The sequence below is a fragment of the Terrapene carolina genome, unplaced genomic scaffold (genome assembly GCF_002925995.2).
Source record: "Terrapene carolina triunguis isolate 2854851 unplaced genomic scaffold, T_m_triunguis-2.0 Scaffold102, whole genome shotgun sequence".
NCBI lineage: Eukaryota > Metazoa > Chordata > Testudines > Emydidae > Terrapene > Terrapene triunguis.
In genome coordinates this window covers 2,906,744-2,931,201 of record NW_020664453.1, presented here as the reverse complement: position 1 = coordinate 2,931,201, position 24,458 = coordinate 2,906,744, and the positions used below count along the sequence as shown (strand labels likewise).

Below are 24,458 nucleotides of genomic sequence, written 5' to 3'. Positions count from 1 at the left end.
ATTGAGAGCCATAGCAAAAGGCTACAGTCATTATTCTACTTTTCTAAATTTATTCTCAATTTTCAGAAATCAATTTGTTTCTGACAATGAAACAACTGGACCCAATTAGTTAATCAATACAGCAAAGGGAGTGCCTTCAGAAAAAGTATGCTCTAACCCAGGGGTCGGCAACGTTCGGCACGCGGCTCGCCAGGGTAAGCACCCTAGCGGGCCGGGCCAGTTTATTTACCTGCTGACGCGGCAGGTTCGGCCGACTGCGGCCCCCACTCGCCACGGTTCGCCGTCCCGGGCCAATGGGGGCGGCGGGAAGCCGCAGCCAGCACATCCCTCGCCCGCACCGCTTCTCGCCGCCCCCATTGGCCCGGGATGGTGAACCGCGGCCGAACCTGCCACGTCAGCAGGTAAATAAACTGGCCCGGCCCGCCAAGGTGCTTATCCTGGCGAGCTGCGTGCCAAACGTTGCCGACCCCTGCTCTACCGTAACAAGCTATTGACGAGTTTAAGGCTAAAGTTTGTCAAAAGAATAAATAAGCATGTCTCTTTTTTGTGTGCAAAAGGATACGTCCATGAGTCGTTAAAAACTTGCATTTCTGACAGCCTGAACTCAACCTGCAGTACCTCATTAACGCTCTGCATATTGATACCTGTAAAAAAATACATTTCTATTTTGGGGGAAAGGGTTATTGCAAAGACTAACGGATAATACAACATTTCTGCAAATAGTTCTACAATTAATGTTCTTAGTTACTCACAACTGAAAATGCCTGACCTAAGCATCTTCTGCCCACTGAGAATTTATACCCTACTTTTAAGAGCGAATGCCGATCTTACATCATAGAACGGTTAGAAATGACTGATTGAAAGTGCCATGGTAGAAGTGTAGCGAGCATGCTTACAGTTTTTGTTAAGCAAAAAGGACACATTGCAAACTCCAGTGAAAGCAATTACATATATTTGGAAAAAAACTGCAAGTTAAACGTGCAATTCTCTTCACTACTAGAGGAAAACAAGGATTCCATGACAGACTGATTTGTTGATTCTGTAACTTTATTTTCATTTAAACACTGACCGCTAAGCCCCGCAGCTGAAGAAACCATAAAAAAACACCAGGAGTTGATAGAAGTGCTAGAATTAGTCTATTAAATTCTTTTAAACTATTTAAATTGCTGAATGAGCCAGATTAACTTTTGTGGGTAGAGGTCCTGCTTCTTCATGTTCATCAGTCTTGCATCGAACAACAACAAGAGCAGAAGCTGGGTATCTGGTCAGTTTTTCATTCACGTACTCCAAGTCTCCATAGATGCTCAGCTTCTGAAATAATTAAACATTTTAAAAAGATCATATCATTACAGATTCTGAATGCAAGACTCAAGACATGCTTAGCCATAAGAACACAGAATGGCCATAATGGGTCAGGCCAACAGTTCATCTAACTCAGTAGCCTGTTTTCCCGACAGTGGCCAATGCCAGGTGCTTCAGAGGGAATGAACAGAATAGGTCATCATCAAGTGATCCATCCCATCACCCATTCCCAGCTTCTGGCATATATCTATGATCATACATTTCTCAGTGAGGTTTTGAAGGTCCACAAAGTAGCAATGCTTCAACTCTTACTATGAAACACTTTGCATTTTCCATGACATCTAAAATTCATGTTCACAGTTGAGTCTGAGTCCCAGGCTAGGACTGACATGTTCCTGTCAGAATAAGTGTGGTACTTGCCAGTCTTGCATATTTTTAGGGGAGGGGGGGTGGGGGGGGGGAGGGAAATGTCAGTTCAGCCAGTCCCTTCTCTCCTCCTCCAGTCAGATTCCTGCCCTTCACCCACATCATGTCCACAGGTTCCTGCCATTCTCAGCCTTTTCACAATCTTATTAAAACCCCTTTAATGGTTTAGTGAATGCAACCTGTAACCATACATCCCCTAGGTCTCACTCTGCTCTGGCAAAAAGATACTAGAAACAAATTTCCAGTTGTCAAACATGGTTACCACGGGGAAGAGGGTTCCCAGCCAATGGGAGTTGCGGAGCCAGCGCTCGGGGTGAGGGCATCGCCCCCAGGGCTGCCCTAGGAGGCAGATATGCCAGCCTCTTCCTGGAGCCGAGCAGAACCAGGGCCAGGCAAGGCTGGCCCCGCTGACTGGATTTTTAGTGGCCTGGTCAGCACCAGGGTCCCTTTTCAACTGGATGTTCCAGTCAAAAACCAGACACTGAGCAACCCAACAGCCCACAGGTAGATCTAATTGAGTAACACTGCCCTCAGCACTGGGATATGGGAGGGTTTTCTAAATCACATCTCTATCTCTCTTGCTGAAGTTGTTCCACTGTGTGTAAACACTGTAATTAAACAGTTATTGGAATAAGGACCCAAACTTGGGTTTCCCACCTCCAAGGTGAGAGCCCTAATCATGACACTGCAGTCATTTCACTGTCTTTGTCATTTATACAAAGTGGAACAGCTTCAACAAAATGCTTGAATAGTCATTGAGAATGAGAATAGTCATAGTGAGAATGACTGTAGCCTCACGGTTATGGGCACTCACCTTGGAGATGGGAGACCCACATTTATGTCCTTGGTCCAATGACTTTAATTTACTTACACACAATTGAACAACTTTGAGAGATTGAGACCTGCCCCAAATGCCAATAGAGCATGCTTCTGCCACGTGGGAGACCAAAGTTCAAATCCCTGCTCCACAGCCGGCCGAGAGGGGAACACAGGTGACCCACATCCCAGCTAAGTGCCCTATCTACTGGGCTAAAGGTTATAAAGGGAGGCACCCCCACCACCTCCACCCATTTTGTGAATCGAGACCTTACAATTCTTGTCTTTACTTTTAAAATGTCCCAACAGAAAGTGCTTCATTTTGATGCAGATGAAATTTTGTTAAACCCAGATCAAAATGCACTGACTTTTGATTTGCCAACATTTTTAGTTTGATTCTAGCAGATTTTAGTTTTAATTTTGCAGAACAGCCAGTGAACCAAAAAACCAGCTCTACACCTAAGACCCTATAGCATTTCAGACACTAAGTAATATGAATAACTTCAAGGTGATGTAAGCTATAGAATAATTCGCTTTACCTCAGAGGGAACATACTGCTGTACAGCTGTAGCAACAGTAGCACAACAAATCCAGAGTAGCACCAGTACGGAGAGAACAAGTGTAGTAGTTAAAATCCAACCAGAATTTCTGAAATGTAATGAGCATCGTTAAAGTTGTTTATCCTGTTTTCTTAAACTGTTATTCCTAAAGACATACACTGGGCTTTACCAATCTGCGTTCCCATGTCTAGATCATTCAGTTGAATGCTTCACTGGAGGAGTCTGGGAAACCAGTCTCCCACCCCACCTTAGTTACCTGTCTTCAGGTACAGGGTAGGGAAGCACGATGAATCAAGTCTGGCAGTTTCTTTACTAGATCCCAAGCGGACTCCTACTTTAAGCTATTTTGCCAACAAATCTCTCCATTAATTGCATTTTGAATGCATGACAGCAAAACCTCTAATCTCTCTTTCTGCCTTAAGAACCTCATTATGCCAGGGAAATAGCAGCCAAATGTTTAGCGCAATTCTAAAAGAACATAACGACCATACTCGTCAGACCAATGGTCCATCTAGCCCAGTATCCTGTCTTCTGACAATGGCCAGTGCCAGATGCTTCAGAGGGAATGAACAGAACAGTACAACTGAGTGATCCATCCACTATCATCCAGTCCCAGCTTCTGGCAGTTGAAGGTTTAGGGATACCAGGAGCATGGGGTTGTGTTCCTGACCATGCTGGCTAATAGCACTGATGGACCCATTCTCAAACTTACCTAGTTCTTTTTTGAACCTCGTTAACTTTTGGCCTTCACAACATCCCAGGGCACTGAGTTCCACAGGTTGACTGTGCAGTGTGTGAAGTAGTATTTTCTTTTGTTTGTTTTAAACCAGCTGCCTATTAATTTAATCGGGTGACCCCTAGTTCTTGTGTTATGTGAAGCGGTAAACAACCACCACAATCATTTCCCTATTCCCTATCTCAAGATCATTCATGATTTTATAGACCTCTATCACATCTCCTTTTAGTCATCTCTTTTCTAAGCTGATCAGTCCCAGTCTTCTTACTCTCCCCTCATATGGAAGCTGTTCCATACTCCTAATCATTTTGTTGCCAGTCGATGTTGATAAATGCAAAGTAATGCACACTGGAAAACATGATCCCAACTATTCATATAAAATGATGGGGTCTAAATTATCTGTTACCACTCAAGAAAGATCTTGGAGTCATTGTGGATAGTTCTCTGCAAACATCCACTCAACGTGCAGCAGCAGTCAAAAAAGTGAACAGAATGTTGGGAATCATTAAGAAAGGGATAGATAATAAGACAGAAATTTATATTTATATTGCCTCTATATAAATCCACAGTACGCCCACATCTTGAATACTGCGCGCAGATGTGGTCACCCCATCTCAAAAAAAGATATAATGGACCTGGAAAAGGTTCAGAAAAGGACAACAAAAATGATTAGGGGTATGGAATGGCTGCCTTATGAGGAGAGATTAATAAGACTGGGACTTTTCAGCTTGGAAAAGGGACAACTAAGGGGAGACATGATAGAGGTCTATAAAATCATGACTCGTGTAGAGAAAGTAAATAAGAGTTATTTACTCCTTCTCATAACACAAGAACTATGAAATGAATAGGCAGCAGGTTTAAAACAAACAAAGGAAGTATTTTTTTTACAACACACAGTCAACCTGTGGAACTCCTTGCCTGAGGATGTTGTGAAGGCCAAGACTATAACAGGATTCAAAAAAGAACTACATAAATTCATGGAGGATAGGTCCATCAATGTCTATTAGCCAGTTTGGGCAGGAATGGTGTCCCTAGCCTCTGTTTGCCAGAAGCTGGGAATGGGTGACAGCGGATGGATCACTTGATGATTACCTGTTCTGTTCATTCCCTCTGGGGCACCTGGTATTGGCCACTGTTGAAGACAGGATACTGGGCTAGATGGACTTTTGGTCTGACCCAGTATGGCCGTTCTTATGTACCTTTTCTGATTCTAAAATATTTTTTGATATGAGGTGACTAGAACTGCATGCAGTATTCAATATGTAGGTGTACCATGGATTTTCTGTTTTTGTATCTATTCCTCTCTAGTTATTAACATTGTTAGCTTTTTTGACTGCTGCTGCACATTGTGAGTAGTACACTGAAAACATCCTCTCAATAATGCCAAGATCTTTCTTGCAACTAATTTAGACCCCATTATTTTGTATGTCTAGAAGTGTGTGAATGCATCCTGCTGCTCAGTAGCGAAGATTAATGAAAGAAAAAGAGCAAAGTTATATTGTAGCCTATCAAACTAGAAATAAAGCAAAACTGCTTCTTTATACAGCACCTTTCACACTAGACAATCCCAAAGTACTACACAAATCAATCACTTCACCCTGATATGCAGCCATATCTAGGAAACCAGTGAAATGTAGCAGCTGTTTAACAGTTTGCAGCAAAATATCAGTAGCGTGGGACAGGAAACAACAAATATCATGGTCAGGTTAAACTGCATGGAGAGATTAGGTTGGCCAAATAGCCAACAAGTATATTGTGGCTAATATCAATTTTCTTAAGGGAGCAGTGTGCTCTTTAACACAAGTGCTCAGAACCTCCCCTTTAACATCTCCTCCAAAACATCATCTTTCTTGAATACAGTTCTGTCACTTTGAGATTCTCTGATGGAGTATATGACATGTAAAATATATGGGGAAGGAATGTCATCCTACCATTTAAGCTTTTACAAGACAGTAGAAGATACATACATAGAAAGACATTTGAAAAAGCTATTGCTTTCCTCCTCTTCAAAAAATCCTCTGTGTGTCTGTGAACCTCCTGGCTGTAGGTCTGCTGAAATATCACAATGACAGCTCCATTACAAGGTTACAATTAAAAAAAAAAAGATTTATGTTTAAAAACTCTAGTCTCATACAGTCCCTGTCTATACGAAGACATTGATAGTAGAAAGCTTCTTTAAAATGGTTCTAATTCCAGTGTGGCACCACTACCATCCAGTAGTATACCACGCTATATTTAAAATACATTTTAAAAATAATTTATTACTGTGGCCTTTGTTGCAATGTACATAGGGTGAAGGTGACAGTCTGCCCATAATGACTTTTTCCTTTGTGGAAGATTTGACTTACTCTTGCAGGTTATGAATATTTTCATTTGCACTCTAGAGAACCCAAACCAACTTACCAGATGTTTTGCTCAACAACGATTCTTTCAGATCTGTGGTGTCCTGTGGAATATATTGAACTTCTGGCTTTGACTAAAACAATAATGAAAATTGTAAGGTATTATTTGTATTTCATAAAGCTTCAATTAACCTTGAAATTATAGTCATCCCATACACATCATTCACATTTGCAAAAGAAATGGGGAAAAATTTTGACACACTATCCATTTAAGTTAATTTTGTTTTCTACATTGCAAATCCAGTGACCACTACAAAGAGAGACTGACTGCTGCCAAACATTAAGCATGCAGTTACTTGCCGAGACGGCTCTGCTATCTGTTGTGTGATTGGAAGACGCAGGAGATCAACTGTTAACACCCAGGACACACAAAGCCTTGTAAAAGTAAAAAAGCAAGCAAGCACCTGGAATATAACTATTTTGCCATCATCTGCTTGAAGGTAGAAGGTCCATGAGGAAGTTATGAAGCTCTGTGCTGAGTCCATCATGTCACTCCAGAATGATCTCACCAGTGTCAGAGGGAAAAGGAGATGAATCCTTGGCATCAGGGACATTAACTGTAAACACATCATTAACTGGTTTTCGATTTGTTCTGTACATATTCAAGCAATTTAACACTGTCCCCAATATGGTCTTAGTCTTTAAATAGAGAATTTCTCTCCATCTTTCTACACACACACTAAATTTGAAAAAAAAAAGTGAGAATCTGAGCAGAAAACAAGTAGGTGGCATTTGACAATCATGCTACATGCTTACTTGCTCTTGTCTCAGTTCAGCAAATGGCTGCTGATTCTGGCACCCAAGATGGCAAGCATATTGTTCATCAGACTGGGAATATGCTTCAGTACAGGCTGCAAAGAAGAAAAGTTGTGTAAATTGAAAAATAATTTCACATCTTAAGTCAGCAACTGAAAGCACGAATGTAAGGTGTAGGTACAGTCTGATAAGGACTCAAGTGACAATTTTAAAGACTCCCTATCCCACCTGAGGAATAATACGAGAGCAATCTACTAATACTGGTACCGGATTCTTTGGGTTGATGTAATCTAGATGATCTATCTAGAATAGGCATAAAACTGGGTTATATCTAAAAGCTGAATGCAGCAATAGCATTTGATCACAAAAATGAGGAAAAGCAAAAAAACAATCAAAATAAAGTAAGAGCAATTACTGGTATAGAAAATTCCAACATAGTGACGTAAATTAACACAGCCTCAACCCAGTAGAATAGGCAAGGATTTTGTACCAGAGATGGCATGGATTATCAACCAGAGTTCTGAAAGACCCTCCCACAGGACTGTGGCCTTCCCTCCCACATACCATGGAAGAGTTCAAGTTTTGCTCCAGGGGATGGAAGTAAACTAACAGAGGAATCCATCAAACGTCAGAGCGCCATGGCATAACAGGGAACAAAGGAGGGTTTGCCCATCAGTGTTGCATGAGTATAGTTAGACTTTCTATACCAATTTCAAGCTCTATCAAAAATGTAAAGTCAGCTCTGCTCTTATTTCCAAATATCCGTATCCAATATTTAAAATAAAGGACAGACTAGCAATTACAGGAGAGAAGCCAGAAGATTTGTATTCTATTTGTGGCTTAGCCACCCACCCACAGTATGACCTTGGGAAAAGTCTCTACACCTGGGGAACCGGAGACAGAAGTCAAGTGGGGATAATCCTCTCTCACTAGGGTATTGGGAGGCTTAGGCCAGAAGGCACAAAAAGGACAGGCTTGGCAAGTAAAAGTGCATACTGAACGTTAGGACGATCCATTTTCTCACAGGAGAGGAAAATGAACAAGTGTACGACCAGATATGGGCAGTCTATGGAAACAGGGCAGACAAAATCCTGGCAGGGAATGCACAGTAATCAGCCAAATAACTGAGTGTGCCGTTCTCAGGTGCCTGAGCAGCAGTCCTATGGTAAACCAGTTACAAAGCCAGACAATCGGCAGTCACAGAAGCACCTAGAGACAGAACTGAACATAATGGTCAGGGAGTGCATCACAAAGCACAGGACAGCCACCAAGCAATGAGCAAAATCAGTGTTATAAGACCACGGCAAATGAACAGGCAGAAGGCAACAGTCCAGGGTGGCAATGTTGTACAGGAAAGGAGGCAACACTTCAGACTCAGCTCTACATTTGGACTTTTGCTGCAGCACCCCTTTTTATGATATCCCTTGAGGTGTGGTTTGGCAATTGAAAAGAAATGCCTGGAGCACAGCTGTGCACAGGATAGTGCTTTTCTGCGGCTCTAGCCTATTCCCAGCTCCTATAACTCAGCTCTGTATTGCATTAACATGCCTTTCCCCAACTCTCTCTGCTATTGGAGCTGGCCACTGCCCCCTTTGTCTTCAGCACAAGATTGAGCCTCTTTTTAGTGCTGAGTTGGCACTTAACCACTTTTAGACGACATAGGGAGAGCTGCTCCCTCTCCTGCCTTGCTTGGTTGGCACCACGCTTTTGATCTCAGTATACGAACCTTAATGTTTATCAATTGCTTTAAGATCCTTGGCTGGAAGTACTACAGAACTGCAAAGAAATATTAGCTTGGTATATAGTTTGTAACAAGTATTTTCAGTTTTATTTATCGACATTCCTTGTCTGATCTTCAGATAATTAATCCTTTTAACCAATTAGTTATTCATGAATGTTTGATTATTTAATGGCTTAATTCAACAAGACAAACCCAGCTACCAAGTTGTTTAACTACATGCAAGGCAGAGAATGTAGTTAAGCTTGGTTTCTCTTTCCATAGTAAAGAAATTGTAAAATTTAGTTGAATGAGGCCATATCAGTGATGTAGTACAGTACACAGTTCACCAAGGTTTGTGCTTTGTAAAGCAAACATTTCAGCTGAAGTAAATACAAAGCCATACAGTCCCAACAAATAGACAGGGCTATGAAAATCATTGCAACTGATGTCATTTATTAGGTTGTCATTACACAATGTTGCATGGAGTAAAAGGGACACCATTAGCTTGAAAATTACATTGTCAGCTAACCATTTTACACCTAATATGGTTACATTACCTAAGTTTTTCCCTTGGCCAAAAGGACCCTTATGTTTTAAAGGCTCACAAAGCAGAAACCCCTTTTAAAAATTTGAGAAATTTTAATGAGTGCTCTATCAAACTTTTTTTTAAAGAGTAACATCAATTTAAAAAAAGTCAAACTGACAATATCCCTTCATACGTTTCCGCTCTTCCCTTCATTTGTCTCTTCACATTACATCTTGTGAAAAGAGCATAGAATTATCTTACCAGAGTCGCATTCCAGTTTGGTACGATTCAAGTCAATTCCATCATCCACAAACTGACAAATAGAAAACAGTCTGCAGCCTCGCTGACATGCATACAGTTCCTCTTCCTGGGAAGTTACAAGAAAAGCAGGGTTGCTAAAGAAATTACTAATACTCCATCCAAGAACCTAGGGTAGCAACAAGCAAACATTACTACTTTTCTGAGTACTATAAAAGCTACCGTGGAAAATGTTCTAGCAAAAAAAACCAAACAAAAAGAAAACCTTAGAAGCCAGCCAAACACCAAGGTCTGTACAGTCTGGAACAAAAGCAAATTACAGTTCTACCTTCCTCCAACAGAAGCTGGTCCAGTAAAAGATATCAGCTCACCTACCTTGTCTCTCGCATATGTTAGGACCAACAAAACTAGTTGTTTGTAGTGTTGTTGTAAACACTGAACATTGTTCTGCATTTGACACCATGTGAATCTATTAACAGGAAAACTCAAGACAAGTCTTTTGGCTCTGTCCTCATCCTTATGGTTGTCACCATCTGTTTTACAGGTGGAGAGAACTTTGAATCCATTATTAAAGGAACAAGGCAAACACACCACACCTTACCATATAACTAACCCATTGCAAACAAACTGATGTGATTTTCTTTCAGACACAGATGTTCTGATATTTTATACTGCAAAAACATAGAACTGCCAAGCTGGGTCAAGATTTTTTTAATTTTTTTAATAAAGTCTAACAACCTTGACTGTGTCTCTAATAGAAATATCCTGCTGCAGAAAGTATGCCTCGGATGTTGACATTCACATTGAATTGGCTTTGGCAGGTATGATGCACACACAGATTCTCTTGACAAGTCTTAATGAAGTTTATCTTGAAGTTAAACCAAACAATGAATGTTTCCAAAATAAAAAGTTTCCTGCCACCTCTATTTCTATTTGGTAGCTTAGTGGTAAGTAGTGCTTAAAATCAACACAGGATAGATTGATTGTTTAAGTCACAAAGTACTCAGTAGGAAGAAGATTGTGTGTCATTTTATTGGCCTCTTTATGATGTATATTATAATAATGAGCTCAAAGTGCCTAGTTTTTTAAAAAATTCTAAAAGCTACCAGAAACACCAGAGTCGCAATTTCCTTCAAAAACTTGCCAAAGTCCTCCAACAAAAAGAAGGCAACTATGCTTCACCACAGGAGTCTGAAATTTCATCTGCGGTAGGAAAAGATTTGGGGTTGGGATTAAGGAAAAAAGATGTTTAATCTTACAATGATTCAGTTCCTAAACTTTGGCCTTTTTTGCAATTGGTATCATGCTTAGACATCTCAACATGCGGCATAAAGTCCCATATTCTAGATATACATTTCATTCCATCTACACAAGTCTTTGTTGCTTCCACTCATTGTTGAGGTATACACATCACAGTTACTGTCTCAAAACCATGATTATGTAGTTTTATTCTAAAAATATTAATTCCACACTTCAAACTTTCTGCTCTATTTCTCGTCTCCCTCGTTTGTTGTTTGTGCACCCCACATTTTGAACTCAACCTGTTACTCTGCTGCAGATAGAGAATAAAGTATATTACCAGTCAAAAATTCACACAAGACTGAAAAGAATAATGAATTTTCCAAATTCCAACAGTAACTCAGAATTCTATGGAATCCTGAACTGATGCTGAACCTCAACATGAAACAGAGCTGGGGGAGACAGTTTTCCAACACCTTCCTTTTATAAAGATAGATACCATGAAAGACTTCTGCCTAAGTTAATTAGAACCCAGGGGTGGAAGTTTTTTGGGGTGCTCATTTTTTAACCACTCTTCAGAATTCATCCTCTATAATTCAAATGTTTTATCAGTGTCATGATTCAGGACTTTTTACTTGTCAACACACAAAGATATTTTGTATGGTTTTAAAGCCAGAGCAGCCCACATCAAGTTGCCATTGTTTCTTTGAGGGAAGGAGGGAGAAGAAAACAGGACACATGGAAACCCCACAACAACAAAATCTGGATGCTCTGTGCTTGAATAGCTTTTGAACATATTATAGACCTTAAGAGGAAACGGTATTGCCTTACCTGGTAAAGAGACAACCTCTCCCCCCAAAAGGGTATATTTTACAGGGAGATTACTGACTGCTACACAGAGCTCTCCTTCAGGTCTACTTCCTTACTCAGCCCTGAAGAGCAGCTCTGTGTAGCTCAAAAGCTTTTATCATCCACCAACAAAAGTTGATCCAATAAGAGATATTATTTCATGTAGTCTATCTATATCCCATGGGGAGGGGGCGCAAAAGAAACAGGGCATATCTTGGGTTTGCTGTGTAGGGGGAATCTTCCTAGCCAAGGACCCCTTACCTAGAGGCACCTGCTACCTGATAAGGAATCACTAACAACCAGTGGACCAGGGTGAACAAACCTCAAAAGCTATCGAGCGGGGGAAGCGAGTCATCCTCATCCCGACATAGACCTGAGGAGTCTCTCTCATGTTCTGGCAACACTTGTCATGCCAACAGTCGCACGGACTTGGATCAGATCAGGGATGGTCCCAGCTGGGGAGAAGCAGGGGGACCCCGGCGGAAGGCCCTGCGCCTTGGGGCCAGAGTGCAGGGGGCGGTGTCTGGCTATGGGCGCGGGGGGCTGGGAGGCCTGTACCTTGAGGCAGGTGTGGGGGGCGCCCCACAGCGCAGGAGCGGGGCGGAGGGGAGAGCTGTACCCTGAGAGGCCCGTCCAAGGAAGGCGGGATAAGGCCGGCGGGTCCCGTACCTTGGGGTAGGTGTGCAGGGGGTAAGTCAGCTGACAGGCCCGGTGACACGACGCCGTGCTCCCCAGCGCCGAGTCAAAGGCCTCGGAGGAGCCCGCGGCAGCCCAGCCCCTCCCGCAGATCAGGAGCAGCAGAACAAGACCCAGCCCCGACAGGCTCCCCCGCGGCGCCGCCATCTTGCCCCTCCCTCTCTCACGGGGCGGGTGCGTGGGGGGGGGATGTTGTTTATCGCGTCGGGTTCCCACTTCCGGCCCTCAGGTGAAGGACGGGGCTTGAGCGATATCGCGAGAATTCCCTCGCCGCGGGGCCTGACGGGAGAAGCAGTTTCCCTATCGGAGCTGAGCTGGGGAGGAGACGGAGAATCGCCTTCGCCGGGAACTACGAGGCGAGTCGCTTCCGGGACGGGCCGCGCGAGTCGGTTCGGGGGGCCGTGTAACTAGCCCGTGCGCCCCGAGCCCCGCTACCCCGCCGGGCAGCCACTAAGTCCCCGGCTCCCCAGCGCCGGGCAGCAGTATCCCGGGCCCATCGCCGCCCTGCCAGATACCCAGCTCCATCCCAGCGGGCCGGTCCCCCCCCCCTCCCCCCCCCCTCCCCCCCCCCCCCCCGCGCCCCCCCCCCCCCCCCCCCCACGGGCCGGACCCCCGACTCCATCCCTTCCCCCGGGGCATGAGCCGGGCACCCCATGCCCGCCCCCTCAGGGCATGTTGTAACTCGTAGCATGGTGCCGCACCCCCTTTGCGTACCCTGCAGTGTCACCCCAAATCTCCAGCCACAGATCTGTGCTCCCAGCCAGCCCCAGGTATATACGGTAGCAGCCCAAGCCCCCCACTCTCCCCAATCCTCATTTGTGCCTTGCAGCTTCATTGTATTCCGGGCTCAGTGTAACATTGCCATCAAAAGCTCCCCCCGCCCGCCCTTTTTCCCCTATCTACCAGCAGCTTAGGCTCCTAGGTTATTTTTGCTGGTATTTCTGTCAACAATCTGCCTTTAAGTTAAAGCAATATTACCAATACAGTTTCATAAAAGAAAATGGACAATTGTTTTCTCACTGAAACAGCTGCTGCACGTATCCAATAATTTGGAGACCTTTAAGTGTCCATCATGGATAGATTTGTGATACGAAAACCCAAAGCTCAAGAAAGCCCTAGGAAAAGAGATCCAGGGGAAAAGGTTTACAAGCAAGCCACTATAGAATCTCTGAAGGTAAGAGCGGGGAGGGCAAAGGGAATGGATGGATAAGAGATCAGTATAGTATTTTCAGTATAGGCCTGATGGAGTTTATATAGCAACTTCTGTCCCAAAGGATCACCGAGCACTTGAGAGAGTACATACAGCACCACTGAAATGCGTCTGAGATGGACAGCAGCCAAGAAGACAACAAACACTCAGCACAACAGCAAGGAGAACGAAAATGTACTCCAGACACTGAAGCAAAGGCCTATTACAAAAACTGCCATGGAACATTTAATGTGTATCTAAAGCAGATAGGACATTGGTTTTTAAGCTCATTTAATGCATGTACACCATAAACTGAGGCAATATCAGATTTGGAGCTTGAAAGGATAATGTGTTAGATTCACCCTGCTGAGATATGAACTTACAGTTCTAATGAGTCCAAGTCATTCATATCTGATGCTTAGATGTAGGACCCCCAATTAATAGGCCCCTGAATTTCCTTTCGGGCCATTAACACTGAAATGGGATCACTTCCCACCCCTTTCTCTAGGGTAAAGATTTCAGCCCTAATCAGTATTTCAGAACCCAGTGTGCAATAGTCCCATTCAGTATCCTGTAAAATTGGGCACAGTTTAGTTTAGCCCTTTCACTTGAGCATTAGGAATTCTGTAATTAGAAGTGTGTGTGGTGTGTAAATATGGCCCACAATTAACTTCAGTTGGATGTGAACGCTGCACAGAAGCCAGTTTGCTAGACCTGTACTCTAGGACCCTAAAAGGGCTGGTGATCAGTAGCAGTTGTTCTGTAGACTTCTGCTGGCATACAACTTCAGGCTTTATTTTATCAGATCTCCTAGGCTAAGGCATGGTCAATAGTTCAATGAGACTCCTCCAAAGGAAGCCCAGGTTGCTGCAAGAAATGGTGTTGGTCACTTTAGGTGACACTTCTCTCCCTACTGAGCTAGTGCTCCACCACACCACGAGGGGGCACTGGATTGCTGGAAATACTATTTGTCAAATAAATATGTGTGGTCATTGAAGATCTTATGGCAAATGTTAGCAAGGTGTGGTGTTACTCCTGCTGTTCTGGCCACAATTCTATCTTGGGTACTTACAGTCAGCCTGTGTCCAAGTTTACCTGTGGCCTCAATTTTAGAAGTGATTTATTTCCTCACCTGAAAACAGTCATGTAAAGTTGACACAGAATAGCTGCTGCATTCCTCCCCACATATGGCTGCCGTTCAGTGGTGTGTGCTCTGTCAGTAAACAGTACAATGGATAGGCTCGCTCCATCAGACTGAAAGGCATTTTATAAACAATGGTCAGATATTTGGTGACATGAGTACAAGATTCTGCACGATCTAAGCTTTCTAAAGAAAGTTCAACAGATTTAGAATTTGTTTAGAATGTTTTATGATGAATCACAAAAACAAAACAAAAAACCACAAACGTAGGGTCAAACTTTCAGCCAGTCTCAGGTGTCCTGTAAATCTGTGCATATAGATTTTGCAGCTCATACAGAGTAATTGCGTATCTATCTATGTGCATATGCGTTTCTATGCTCATAATTTTGCAGATGCTAAGAAAGTATAGCTGAAACTTGGACTGATAATTAGTTGTAGAATACAGAGGTACAGAGTACAGTTACTATTTGAGATCATTCTAAACCTATGGGAAGTCATAATGCTCTAAGTAGCAACACTAATGCTGGAATCATCGTCCAAGAGTGCCATTAATCAGGTGCATGATTGTATTTATAAATGTTGTATTTAAAGAACATAAAATGTGCATAAACTATTCAAATAGGCAGCAAGAATGCATTGTGAGACACATTTAGCATGTGTAGGTGGATCCAACACCACCCTCCCTGCATGGGATTAAAGCATTTGACAAAGATTCTCTGAGCCATGTATTTTTCCTGAATCTCCACACTGAGCTGGCTTTAAGATTTGCAGAACTCCATGCTTGAGGGGGAGAGGGAAAGGACACAGGCCAATTGGCCATTCATAATAATTTATTATTTATATTACCATAGCACTTTTCCTTCCCCCTTTGATCTTGCTGGAAGTGGGAATTGGGTGGTGAGTGTTCTCCCATTTGGGTCCTAATTGCAGAAGTTTAAAAAATAAATAAATTAGGAGTAACTTGCATTTCAACAGTGAGTGAAGTGATTCCTGCATATCCATTAGTCAGTCTGTATCTGAACATTTCTAACGTGCCCATCACTGTAGCATCTGGGCATGATATAGATAATTGAAAAGGACAATCTGTGAGTAGAGGTGCATGCTTTTCACCCCTCCCTTCTTGCACCGCGTTCTTGAGTGACAGTTTCTTCATTGTTTTCCCCTCTGATACTTAGTTTTTTCATTGTTTTCCCCCTGCGGGTTATTTTGCAGCCAAGAGATTATTATTACACCTCTACCCTGATATAATGCTGTCCTCGGGAGCTAAAAAAATCTTACTGCGTTATAGGTGAAACCGCGTTATATTGAACTTGCTTTGATCCGCCAGAGCGCGCAGCCCCGCCCCCCCCGGAGCACTGCTTTACCACGTTATATCAGAATTCGTATTATATCAGGTTGTGTTATATCGGGGTAGAGGTGTATTAATTGTGATAGCACTTGTGTCCCCAGTCTTGGATCAGGGCTTTATTGTGCTAGGTGCCTACAAACAGAACAGAAAATGTTGCCAAAGAGCTACAATCTAAATATAAGACAGAGGAGGATACAAACAGCATACCAGCTGCATAACCGTTGCTGAATGATTGTAAAAGGTTTTGCACTACATCTTGCGCGTAACAAGACTCGGGCTTCTTGTAATCCGTTGTCTGGGAGTGTCACAGCAAGATGCTTGGGGCGAAAGGCACTATGTAAATGCCAGATACATTAATGACTGGCTTCTTTCAGTCTCTCTGTGGTGCTCCCTAGCTCCTTTTCTCTCTCTGCTGATACTACCTGCTTTAAGATTTCCAAAGTTGAAAACAAAAGTGGGGCAGATTCAGGCGCTGCCTGGTACTAAGTTGCTACTAACAATATTATAATTAGCTGCTTCCCCCGGCCACTCCCTCTCATCCGCTCTTTATTAAGCCATTTATACAATGGGCTTCCCAAAGTCTGAACACTTGCATAACTGTCTTCTTTTTCTAGGAGACATTTGCAGCTAAGTGCCCTGTGTTTGGCAGAATAAGATTAAGAATCTCACTTTTGCCTTCTAGATATTTCTGTCCTGATTTACAACAGGGAGCTGCTCTCAAGCAATTACCTATCATTTTGGACCATCACATATTCTGTGCTCTGGTTCATGTCATGATCAATAATTCATGTGTCGATAACAGCCCCATTAGCTGAGATGAAGGCCAACATCTTTATTGGCAATAAGAATATTCCACTGTCCTAATGACTTTTCTCTTTCCCAGAGAGTGGTGGTTGTAGAAGACATAAAAAGATGGAAATCTGTCCTGGAGCTTCCTGGCCAGTCTAAAGAGAATTTGATCGAAGCTTTGGAGGAATTAAAGAAGAAAATACCTTCTAAGGATGTGTTACTTTCAACAAAAATAGGTGCACTTCGTATCTAATTTAGAGTGTGAAAATGAGGTGGATTTGTGTCCTTCACTTGTTGGATTTTTCTATACACAAGGGAATTGTTGACAGTATTTTTCAGTAATGGTCCTAAGCACTTTACCTTATTGTTGAATAAGATCCTAGTGGTAGGTAGCTACATAGTCTGCAAAATTCTTATTACAGCAAAGAAAGAGTTCTCCTTGAATTATTCACAATTATTTGGATGTTGCCTGCTTGTAATCAAGGGCTGGGTCACTCCCTTCCATGGTAAAATATGTGGGAGAAGGACTAAGGGGGAGGAAATCTCCACAAAGTTCCTCCTTGATTGGTCATGGGTGGTTACTCTCCTGTGGAATGAGATGCGGGACCCATCTGCAAACCCAGAGAAGTCCTCAGGATCTGCTGGAGGCCCGAGCCATCAGCATAGAGGCCCTGCTCCTTAGTTACAGCTACCTCGGTGCTCCTTTCTTCCCCCAGGAATCCCCAATGTGGAGGGGGCTACGTGCTTATAACACCACAACAACTTGATTAATTTTCACAGGACTGGGGGACAGGGTATGATGTGAGACCACCAGTTCCCTGCCCTCTTTTTGTGCAGATCCTGATCTTGCAGAGATCACCCCAAGATGTACTGGAGGGGGGAGAGTAGCAGTGCCAGGGCTGACCCCTCCCTCCCCCCCTTCTGTGCAAAAGCAGTAGGACCCTCATGCAGAGGGCCCTCTCTGTGTACGGAACAGGAGGAATGATCTGCTCTTCTGGTCTGAATTTTGTAATTTAATTTGCCATCTTGAGCACATTCAGCCTTCCTATATCACAGGGGTTCTCAAACTGGGGGTCGGGACCCCTCAGGGGATCGTGAGGTTATTACATGGGGGGTCGCGAGCTGTCAGCCTCCACCCCAAACCCTGCTTTTCTTCCAGCATTTATAATGGTGTTAAATATATAAAAATGTGTTTTTAATTTATAAGCACTCAGGCTTGCTATGTGAAAGGGGTCACCAGTACAAAAGTTTGAGAACCACTGCATCAGGTCTGCACCAGCTACAGATGAAGCAGTTGTGCTGTATGAAACCCAAGGAGTAACAGTGACACCTTCTGGCCAATAGTGTTATCACTTAGAAATTAATACCAAGCAGAAGAAGAGGAACTGTGCCTTCTGCTTTGTGTTACGTCAGTGGTTTTCAACCTGTGGAATTTTTATTGGAACTGAAATTTTTTAGGGATCCGCAAATGAAAAAAGGTTGAAAACCACTGTGTTCGGTAGTATATCCCCTTTGAAAGGGCACATTTCCTTGACGGTGCAGTAGCTCTCTGTGCATTTCCGTGGGCGTGAGAAACGTCACTGATGGTGATTGGAAAACAGTAGGAAATCATTACTTCCTCACTCGCATGTAAAAACATTGCAAATATCACTTAACATCCACTTCCCCAAAGAATTTTTTAGCAAACATTTTTATTCTGTGTGAGCCAATCCTGAAGACTTTACACTAGATTTACCATCTGTCTAAGTACTCATATAGCCCTGTATTATTTGAGCACCTCACTACACACCTCTCTGATCTAGGGAAAGCTACTCCCATTTTACAGCTGGATAACCGAGCACCTAGGAAGTTACTCAGGCAAAACCACCATTGAATCAGTGAATAAGGACTCTGCAAGCGTTGGCCCCAGTGTTTTCATATTTGTATTTGTGTCAAGTGCTTAGTTTTCTGCTGAAGCTGTCTGAGCCCTGGTCTACACTGGTGAGGGGAGATCAATCTAAGTTATGCAACTTCAGCTATGTGAATGATGTAGATGAAGTCCACGTACTTGGATCGACTTACTCGCAGTGCTGGAGTATAGGAGTCGACAGGAGAGCGCTCGGGGGTCGATTTATCACATCTAGACTAGACTTGATAAATCGATCCCTGCTGAATCGATCACTACCCGCCGATCCGGCGGGTAATGAAGACATACCCTGACTTACAATGCTTTGTGACTGTTTTGTCACTAATGTGCACTGACAGGTCTGGATTACACTTACCTACCCACCAAAGTTGAACGAACTCTGTTGCTGTTTCTATTTGGCAGGTCACACGGTGAATAAGATGCGCAAACATTCAGACCATGACGTGGCCAATCTCGCAAAAGACGTTTACACTGAGTGGCGAACTTTCATCAAAGATTATTCAAACAAACCATCGATAGAAGTCAGGAGCGATCCCAAAACAGAGACTCTCAGGAAGAATGCACGGAAGCTACTTTGCGATGCTCTGGAACTAGAGGTAATATTCTTGATACTCTTATTTTTTTTTAGCTTAAAGGAGAGTATGTAGGTAGCTGCTGTATCGAGAGATCTCCGTTATTGGGGGTTTTTCCAAAGGAGTTAGTTTTCCTTTGCTCAGATTACTCTGGCTATTGAAAACAAAGGTGAAAATGACGCTGACACTGCTCTCATTTACAGAGTCCGCAAACAGGACACCTGTGTGTCTGTTATGCTTAAATCGTGTAGGGGAAAGAGGACGTTAATATAGAAAACTAAACATCCTACTGTTTATTAGCTATAAAACCTACACGAAGACCTCTTGGTTGTTTTGTGTTTCAGGGAAATTGTATTTCAGTAATTAAGTATTTGTAAATTAAAACTTATTGCAAAAATGGACAGAGAGGGGTCAATAATATATAAAGTGGTGGTAAATACTAGATCCCTGTGGTATCTTTAAGTGAATGAACAAGACGTGCTGTAAGGCTTAATGATTAGTTTGCCTGGTGTATTAAACGCCATAATAATTATCCTTTTAATGTATTCATTAATTAGCCTTTAAATAGAAAGTCAAGTGGTAGGAAATCAGGAGTTACAAAGGAAAGTTAAAGGTAATGTGTTCTTTAGCTGTATCTTGCCTTAGGAAAAATGAACACTCTGGCCAGTTAAGAAGTGAATGGTATGTTCTGAAAGGAGTTCTCACCTGTCCTCTTCAAATAGGGTTATGATAGGTTAAAGTGGGGATGTCTCAAGATGACTGGATGATTCAAGAGAGTGATAAAAAAGAAAGGCTCCATAATACACCAGGTGGCTTGTTCAAATCCTGCCCTTTGGATCTGTGTCAGTTTCTAGCACAGAGGCCTGGTGGTATGAACAGACAGGGTTTGCAGTGGCACAAGGTGCCTGCAGCCTACCCTCTGCCAAGACAATTCATGCCGCTTCAAAAATAGGCAGTGCTGGGTAGAGACACCAGTGGCAGGGCAGAGATTAAAACTGCCCTCTCCAAACAGGACACATGTGTAAGGATGGCAAGGAAAACATTGCCTGCTCCCCCATAGGCATGAATCTCCCCGGAATGCAGCTACCATCAGAGATGTGTAGTTTGCTTCAGTATGAGTCAGTCAGATGTATAGACAGTCACAGGAAAAGGAGGGAGTCCAACAATTGGGAGTACAAGGACAATGGAGAGGGGAATCTGCAGGTGGGGACAGGAGTAAGTGGGTCAGAAGGGGATGTGCAAGGACAGGGGCAACTGGGAGATGGGTAGCAGAGGGGGGATAAAATGGGGGCAAGGACTTGGGGGTTGAATAATACTCTAATAATAACACACTAACATTTTGGAGTCTCCCATCTGCGAAAGTATGGGAGATTCCCCATCACTAAAGGCAAAAGTGAAATTAAAAGTGTGGTGAGCAGTTGAGGTTTCATTTCTTCCTTTGTTTATTTCTTACATTTCTAAGCTGTGCCAAATTACAGATCTTGGCACATAACTTCATAATTAACATTTAGCAAATCCCTTTCTGCATTCTTAATTACACCTCCTTCCACACACAGCCTGCATTTCCCTTTATAGCACCAGGCAAAGCTCCCAAGTATTTGGAGTGTCTTAGAATTGCTTTTAGGATCGAGCTGAAAATAGTATCCAAGGTGCCTTGTATTAGAAAGATCAAATGTGAGATTTATGGAGACAGTGCAGTGTAGTTTGTAATTGCAGTTGAACTTGATACCCAAAGCTGGTTGCAGATTAGTGTCCTGTTGTGAGGGCAAAGCATTGCCTCCCAGCTGGAGATGCGAATGAGTTCCCTGCGACTGACCAAGTTGCCTTGTTCCTTAATTGCTCGGGTGGAATTAAATTGCTCTTCCTGTTTCACACGTGTTGGGAAGTAGATTTCCTTGAATTTGAGCTGATTAATGAAGAAACTCTGAAAACCACCGAACTCCAATTTCAATCAGTTGGTCTCCTTATTAAACGTAAGGATCTAATTTTACACTTTGCTGTTTTCAGATTGATCACCCACTGGCTGAAAATATTGAGCGAGAAGCTTTTCATCTCTCTTCCCGTCTCATTAATGCACCATATCGCAGGACAGTGCGAGCCCTAGTCTTCACGTTAAAGCACAAACCTGAAACCCGCGCACAAGTCAAAACCGGTGCACTCCCAGTCAGTGCGCTTGTACAAAACCATAAGAAGTGACTCAGAGTGCCTGGTGCTGAACGTGGGATTCACGTGTCTATGCCACATATTGGGATTGAGAAGCCCTTGTGTTTTAAGAGTGCAGGAGCACTGGTCATGTTAATCACTCTGCCATTGTAAGGACAGGATATATCAGGAAGGTGTCTGGGGCAAATTCAGTGGAGATGTAAGCAGTGGTGTAAATTAATCATCTGTGAGTCAGTGGACATTTGAGGGAACAGAATGGGTGGGGTTGTAGCAGGAAAAGCACATAGGCCTCCCCTACTTTGCTTTATGCCTTCTTAATTACTTTCTTACTTACTTACTTGGTTAATTTTCCTGCTACAAACCCACTCTTCTGGTCCCATAGCATGTAAGTTGTATCAACTTCCACCGGCAGAACCACACATCACTTGCACCACCATTTATGTCACATCTGAGGGCAAGTCTACACTACAGTGCTACAACAGCGCAGCTGCACCGATGCAGCTTAGCTACTATAGCACATCTGGGAGAGCCCTCTCCCATCGGCGTAATTACTCCACCGCCGCGAGAGGCAGAAGCTATGTTGGCGGGAGAGCGTCTCCCGTTGATGTAGCGCCGGTATGGACAGTGCTTAGGTCGCTGTAACTTGCGTCGCTTGGGCGTGTGTGTGTGTCTTTTTCACATCCCTGAGCGATGTAAGTTACATCAACTTAAGCGGTAGTGTAGACCAGCCCTCAGTGTGACTCCTGTCTGAGCCAGGAGCATAGTGGAACTATCTGAAAGGAGCAATGATGTTCAGTGCCAGTCAGAAGGGGTGGGAGTTTACAATCGGAAGTGAAGGTGATGACTGACAGCTCTAGTTAACACTAGTTCAGTCATGTTCCCTGCAGTAATACCCAGGTACTCCCAGAGCTAACTGCTTAGCAAAGTGAGGGGGCTTCTCTTCACTGTATTCCAGAGTTGGGAACTCAGCCCACAGTCTGTGTTGGCTGGCCAGCTTTATCCCGCTGCATCCCAAAACCTCGTTTATCCCAGCATTGTGGATATCTCCCTAGGCCTTCAGGTAAACGAGGCGGCACCTGTATTTGCTACGTGACACCTCTTTGCTGTGTATTCTACTGAGCATCTCACCTTAAACATCAACACCTCATTTCTGATGTATTTAAGTGTGGTGCTTGTTTTTTGTGTGTACGAATATGAGGAAAGCTTGTAATGAAATCTCTAAGTATAATTCAATGGGAGCGTAAATTGACCTTTCATAAAGGCTCTTACCCCCACAATGGAATAAATATTAATACTTTAGAGCGATTATGTGAACAACTTTTTAAGCAATAAACAGATTATTTTTAACCAGCACATGTTTCCCGGTATTAATTAGTGGAAGCTTTGTCTTTTCTCTGATTGCCTTAGTGCCACGAGTCACGTTGTTCTTGATACACATGCTGTTCTTGAGGCTGTGGCAGACACAGTCTCTCTCTGCTGTGCTATGTGTTCTGACTATGTGCAGGCTGGTCACAATATAATCAGTGAGATGAAACTATAAGAGTAGAGATGGCCGAGAACTGGGATAAGTGAAACTTGTGTATTGTTGGCCCTGGAAATGTGATGGGGCAAGGAGTTCAACTTGTCATCATAATGTCAAGTTGCTTCAGGAAGTACCTCCCCTAATCACTGCTGGTCAGTACTTGTGGTGTCTGTCTCACAAAGTGCCACTAAGTCAAGATGGTTGGTGCATATGGAGCAACTGTATGTTAGGTGTTCACAACAGTTCACATTCAGATCTCCTCCAAGATAATGAGAGAGAAATGATTATCCACCCAGTTGTATCTGCCAGCCCCCTTTTTTCTCCATGGATATTAAAACCTGAAGCAGCACTCCACTCTGAAGTTCGTGGAGTCACTGCCTTTGCCCAGCACTGCATTCTCCAGACACCTCATACTACTCAATTCTTTTTATTAATTTCAAAGCAATGACTCCCTAATTTTAGAATACTGTAATACAGACATTCATTTAAAATTAGGGATGGGTGGGCTGGAAACATGACTGAGTCAGACGTTGGAAGACGGCTATCTGCAATGCAATGAGTAACAGTTTGTTCTAGAGCATTAAGGGTGGATGTATGACTGATCGTTAGGGGAGTAATAGCTGAGTGAAGACCTAACACTTGGTCTGCTTGTTGATACCCACAGTGCCTAAACCACAGTCCACTTCTCACAGGTAACTCAACCCATTTGACACAAGTTAAATACTCAAAACCATGCTGACACAATAGCATGTCAACAATATGCTGGACTGGCATGAAGGTAATTCAGGATCAACAGGCTCTGTATTAGTCCTTAGGTTTTATTCCAGAAAGGCCATGCCCTGGTTTCCAGCTCCATTTTTGATTCAGGTCAATTTTACTCACTCACTCTGTTAGATGTATGCATGCAACTTGAAATCACAAACGTTAGGAACTTCCAACGATGGAGAGAGCATTTTCCCACACAACTCTGTTGCTACTCTACTTGGGCTCCAGTCCTGGGCCCAACCTGACCAAGTTGTGTTGAACTGTGTGGCGGTTTTGCAAGATGAGCAAAGATCTAATAGAAAATGCAGGGAGGCCCCAAACTCTTCTTTGCTGTGGCAGTAAAAGTGCGACTTGAGGCAGAACTGTCTCTGGGGTGCCCAAGCTGTGTTTTTTCTTGAAAGATTTTAGGCAATACAAAGTGCAGTTCTACCCAGAGAACTGCCTGTGTACAAATGGCCCCTTCTCAGCCAGAAGACTTGCTCCCTGTGTATATTCAGAATCCGCTCCACTTCTGTTTTTACTTAAAGTTACCCACTTAAGGGAAAGTGAGACGTTTTCTTGTTGTAAAACAGTGGCTTTCAATCTTTCCAGACTACTGTACCCCTTTTAAGAATCTGACTTGTCTTGGGTACCCTCAAGTTTCACCTCATTTAAAAACTTACAAAATCAGACATAAAAATACAAAAGTGTCACAGCACACTATTACTGAAAAATTGCTGACTTTCTCCTTTTTACCATATAATTATAAAACAATTTGAATCTAAATATTGTACTTAC

The 24,458-nt window shown here is 43.1% G+C and overlaps 2 protein-coding genes across 5 annotated transcripts; one reads left to right on the top strand and one right to left on the bottom strand.

Annotated features, from left to right (window-relative positions):
- Nucleotides 1-942: 942 nt before the first annotated feature.
- On the bottom strand, nt 943-12,475 carry LOC113406520 (transmembrane protein 59-like). 2 transcript variants are annotated; one of them, XM_026651780.2, is made up of 8 exons: nt 12,260-12,475; nt 9,506-9,611; nt 6,999-7,093; nt 6,647-6,799; nt 6,244-6,316; nt 5,808-5,889; nt 3,084-3,192; nt 943-1,311 (listed from the first exon to the last, which is right to left on the bottom strand). In XM_026651780.2, exons 1-8 carry the CDS (start codon nt 12,431-12,433, stop codon nt 1,159-1,161), a joined length of 945 nt encoding a protein of 314 aa, XP_026507565.1. In that variant the 5' UTR covers nt 12,434-12,475; the 3' UTR covers nt 943-1,158. The 2 variants fall into 2 exon arrangements, with proteins under 2 accessions (XP_026507565.1, XP_026507564.1); XM_026651779.2 differs by having other exon boundaries at nt 5,808-5,892; nt 12,260-12,473.
- Nucleotides 12,476-12,567: 92 nt separating this feature from the next.
- On the top strand, nt 12,568-21,592 carry TCEANC2 (transcription elongation factor A N-terminal and central domain containing 2). 3 transcript variants are annotated; one of them, XM_026651784.1, is made up of 5 exons: nt 12,568-12,642; nt 13,315-13,460; nt 16,848-16,989; nt 19,062-19,255; nt 21,239-21,592. In XM_026651784.1, exons 2-5 carry the CDS (start codon nt 13,359-13,361, stop codon nt 21,425-21,427), a joined length of 627 nt encoding a protein of 208 aa, XP_026507569.1. In that variant the 5' UTR covers nt 12,568-12,642; nt 13,315-13,358; the 3' UTR covers nt 21,428-21,592. The 3 variants fall into 3 exon arrangements, with proteins under 3 accessions (XP_026507569.1, XP_026507570.1, XP_026507568.1); XM_026651785.2 differs by having other exon boundaries at nt 12,620-12,675; XM_026651783.1 differs by lacking the exon at nt 12,568-12,642 and having other exon boundaries at nt 12,898-13,460.
- The last annotated feature ends 2,866 nt before the right edge of the window (nt 21,593-24,458 follow it).

What these genes read in the sequence shown, in the direction of transcription:
- TCEANC2 (XM_026651784.1), top strand. Translation starts at nt 13,359, where the DNA reads ATGGATAGATTTGTGATACGAAAACCCAAAGCTCAAGAAAGCCCTAGG. An exon ending in GTTACTTTCAACAAAAATAG is followed by an intron (nt 16,990 to 19,061) that starts GTGCACTTCGTA and finishes TCTATTTGGCAG; the next exon opens with GTCACACGGTGAATAAGATG. An exon ending in GCGATGCTCTGGAACTAGAG is followed by an intron (nt 19,256 to 21,238) that starts GTAATATTCTTG and finishes TGCTGTTTTCAG; the next exon opens with ATTGATCACCCACTGGCTGA.
- LOC113406520 (XM_026651779.2), bottom strand. Translation starts at nt 12,433, where the DNA reads ATGGCGGCGCCGCGGGGGAGCCTGTCGGGGCTGGGTCTTGTTCTGCTG. An exon ending in CTGAACTGAGACAAGAGCAA is followed by an intron (nt 6,800 to 6,998) that starts GTAAGCATGTAG and finishes ATGTGTTTACAG; the next exon opens with TTAATGTCCCTGATGCCAAG. An exon ending in AGCAGTATGTTCCCTCTGAG is followed by an intron (nt 1,312 to 3,083) that starts GTAAAGCGAATT and finishes TAATTATTTCAG; the next exon opens with AAGCTGAGCATCTATGGAGA.